At 34.5% G+C, this 3,954-nt stretch overlaps 1 protein-coding gene across 1 annotated transcript; it reads right to left on the bottom strand.

Moving 5' to 3' along the window:
• Positions 1–336: 336 nt before the first annotated feature.
• Positions 337–1,871, bottom strand: LOC134240350 (A disintegrin and metalloproteinase with thrombospondin motifs 9-like). The gene is made up of 3 exons (XM_062722447.1): positions 1,582–1,871; positions 849–1,005; positions 337–533 (listed from the first exon to the last, which is right to left on the bottom strand). Exons 1-3 carry the CDS (start codon positions 1,753–1,755, stop codon positions 490–492), a joined length of 375 nt encoding a protein of 124 aa, XP_062578431.1. The 5' UTR covers positions 1,756–1,871; the 3' UTR covers positions 337–489.
• Between the last annotated feature and the right edge of the window lie 2,083 nt (positions 1,872–3,954).

The following is a 3,954-nucleotide window of genomic DNA, read 5'->3' as shown; positions in this document are numbered from 1 at the left end:
TACTTCCTGACCAGAACAAAAAATACACTTTTAGGGAAAAGCAGGGATAGGGATTGTTTCATGTTTATTGGGTATGAATAATAAGCTCTAAATATACGATATGTATTCAAAATCTTTCAGATCTTGTGTTTAGCTCGTGCTGTGGAGATATTTTTTTATTGTTGCTGAATTTTTGTTCATTAATGTTTTTTTTATTTTAAATATAATTATAGATCAGTATGAGAAAAAGAAGATTGATGTACATTATTCATATTTTATTAGTAATGTACATGATATATTCTGTCAATTAAATACAAGGATAACATAGTTAATGTATGTTTCATTTTTATACTCTTTTCCAAAGTGATAATTTAAAAAGATAGTCATAAGATGAATGGAAGGAAAATCAATTATAAATTATTGTTGTTAAAGTCAGATGCTCCAAGTTTTTTTTTCCAGAAGAGAATACCATTCTCTTTATGATGAGTGTGGTTTCTGGGACCTTGGAGTTTATTTCACAGGACAAACCACCGACTGTGCTTCAGAAACTGGAACTGCAAGTACGGATAAATAAGATATTAATGTTCTTATGAGAAAAAGAATAAGGATGTGTTGCCCCGACATTTTACACAACCTGCATATTTCATTCAAGTTAAAACTTCGTTGTTAGAGAAAAAATATTTGTATACAGATATGACCTCATGGTTACATACGTTTGATGTGTTATTTGTATCTGTCCCCTGAAGTGTAATATTCCGTGAATTTTTTTTTCACAAGAATGATTGATAATCTACAAAAAAATGTATCAAGTTCCTATGTTTCAACAGAGGCAATTTCTTAAATCAAACCGATGAGTGAAGATGTCTCACCCGCTTCTGTTGTCAAAATAAATTTTATTTCTTTTTTAACTGGACCACAACTTCCACACCATCCGCCACACCGGAAGGAAATTTCCGCTCCGTCTGTTGAATTCTGAAAATCCAGTACACTAGTTGCATAGCTGTTTTTCAGTCTACCGAATATAATCTGAAAATAGATTTAGTTTTGTTCTTATGATAATGACACATCTCTGTAAAAAACGGGGTTATAAATTGACTTGTGTATTCCAACGCAGGTCTTTCTGTCTTTTAATCCTTCCGCCTATATGTTCGTAACTATTGAGGGATCAAATTCTTATATGAAAATTCCTTAAAATAAGATTTTTAAAAAATCATGAAATTTTCGCGCAATTTTAATTACGTGGTGCCCTGATTGTGCAACCTATTCTCTGTGTTTCTATCGGACAGATATATTGGTGCCCTGTTGCAAAACATGTATGCATTGACAATGCCATTCGTCAACATTTCTTATTCTCAACGACAATTTTCCACTTAATATTTTTAAAAATATTTATTTTCCTCATATTGGTCGAAGTAACAAAACAAAAGTTAATGTAAAATCTTTTTAAAACTAAGTATCATTCATTAATACACATTTTACACATTTTTTTTTCAATTGATATTTGAGCTGGAATTCTTTCATTATCTTCATATTATCACTCTAAGAATAATTTTCAAAATTTTCAAGGACATATGACTTTATTTTTTTTAAAACAAAACTTACAGTAGGATCAACTATCATCCCTGTTCCTCGAGTATTGATTTTTGCTCCGGAAAATCGAGGACAGGTTTTTCTGACAAAGTTTATTTCTCCAGCACAGTCACTTGTTTGTCCAAAAGAAAGACTGAAATTCCCTGTACGCACTGCAAACGTATAATCTGTTCCATTCACAGACATATCCTATAAGTATAAAAATATGCAGAAAGACAAATGTTCCACGAGAAATATCACTTTATAAAAATATAAAATGCAGAGAGATTGGCATATATTACAATACAGAGCTGGCAAAGATTATTCATCTTATAAATCATGTGTAAATGAATTTTCATTAACGACAACTCCATTGTATGAAAAATGAAATTACACATTTATTTGTGACCCAGTTAATCATAATAAAATACCAGTTTAACTTAAAAAAGAAAGACAAATAAAAGCCAAACCCTTTTTTAAGTATCAATTAAATAATTATTATTCCTGTATCAACTTATGTTCTTATTCGTTTCCACTCAAACGAACATAAGTATCTATAAAATGAATAACAACACTTATACAGGTAGGTATAGAAGCGCTCTCGTAAGTGCAGTTTAATATTATATACGGAATGTACATTTCCAACTTTCCCTCTTGAAAACTCATCCAATATACAAAACAAAAGCATATAATTAATAAAAACAAAGATGATACTCGTGAGGATGTGTGGGTGCTTCCAGTAGCTAGCAAGATCCTCTGTAGAGTAATACTGAACAGGATGAAAGATGCGGTGGATAACGTTTTACGGGATGAACAGGCAGGCTTTAGATCCAACAGAAGTTGTACTGACCAAATTGCAGTACATGTACTAAGAATTATCGTTGAGCAATCTGTTGAATGGCAATCATCTCTGTATATAAATTTTATCGACTTTGAAAAGGCATATGAAAGTGTCAACAGAGATGGAATGTGGCAACTGCTAAGATACTATGGAATACCATCTAAAATAGGGACTATTATTAAGACCGTATATGAAGAATTCTCAGTGCAAGTGATACATGAAAGATCCCTCATTCCTTACAAGTCAAAACAGGAGTGAAGCAAGGTTGCTTACTCTCTGCCACTCTGTTCCTTATAGTGATAGACTGGATCACAAAACAGGCATTCGACAGGCCTAGGGGAATACAATGGACAATGGTCAGAAGATTGGAAGACCTGGATTTTGTCGATGACCTTGCCTTACTGTCCCAAATAAAAGACATCAGAAAAAAGACCAACAAGCTAAATGAAACTGGAAAGAAGATAGGACTAAACATTAACAGCAAGAAAACGAAAGTTATACCAAAGTCAAGACTAGAAAAATTTGACCAATCACAATTGAAGGGGAAGAACTGAAGGAAGTGGAACAATTTACTTACTTAGGGTCCATCAGTAGTAATACAGGTGGTTCAGACGAAGACATTAAAGCCAGAATAAGCAAAGCCCGACATGCCTTCGCAATGCTCAAACCTGTCTGGAGTTCCAGTACATTAAGTGAAAGCGCAAAGATTAGAATATTTAATACCAATGTTAAATTAGTGCTTTTCTACGGATGTGAAACCTGGAGACTAACAGTCAGGACTACAACAAAATATCCAGGTATTTACAAACAAATGCCTACAACACATCTGTAAAGTGACATGGTCAATTAAGATACCAAATAAACACCTACTGGAGCGTACCAGTCAAGAATCAACATCCCTCCAGATTAAGAAACGAGCATGGCAGTGGATTGGTCATACATGGAGAAAGCCCCAAAACAGCATTATTAGAGAGAGACATTAGACTGGGATCCACAAGCTCAGAGAAAACAAGAGTGACCATTACAAAGTTGGAGGAGAACAAGATTGAAAGGGCTTGAAAACATTGGAAAGACCTAGAATGAAACAAATGGAACAGCCCAAACAGAGTAAGGTGGAGAGCGACTGTAGTGGCCAAATGCTCCAGAAGGAACGATGAGGATTAAGTAAGTAAGTACGTTCTATCTGTCAAACCGAATATTTTACAATAGGCCTACGTATTTTGTCTCTTAAAAAAGTCTAATATATTGTTTTAGAGGGTTCATCATTCAACGATATTAGACAGATCCTTTCTCATTTTAAGTGTTATCCGAATTGTACAAAAACAGAGCAGACCTCGAATACCTGCGTAACAATTTAACCAAAGAACATAAAGTATAATTCGATAATGAGGGTCAAATACGCACATCAAAATTGTCCAAAATTCAGTAGCTTCCGGGGGTTTATCCCCTCGAACCCCATTGAGATCCGTAGTCCACGCCAAACCCCTGTCTAAACTCAGACACCCACGGAAAAGTACCCTGCCTACGCCCCTGGGGCCCGCCAAAATTAAGTCGGGCGTAATTTG

The sequence above is a fragment of the Saccostrea cucullata genome, unplaced genomic scaffold, assembly GCF_032062105.1.
Source record: "Saccostrea cucullata isolate Sc308-1 unplaced genomic scaffold, CSIRO_AGI_Scuc_v1 ctg18108, whole genome shotgun sequence".
Lineage (NCBI taxonomy): Eukaryota > Metazoa > Mollusca > Bivalvia > Ostreida > Ostreidae > Saccostrea > Saccostrea cuccullata.
Note: the sequence above shows the minus strand (reverse complement) of the source record. Positions and strands in the feature narration are given on the sequence as shown.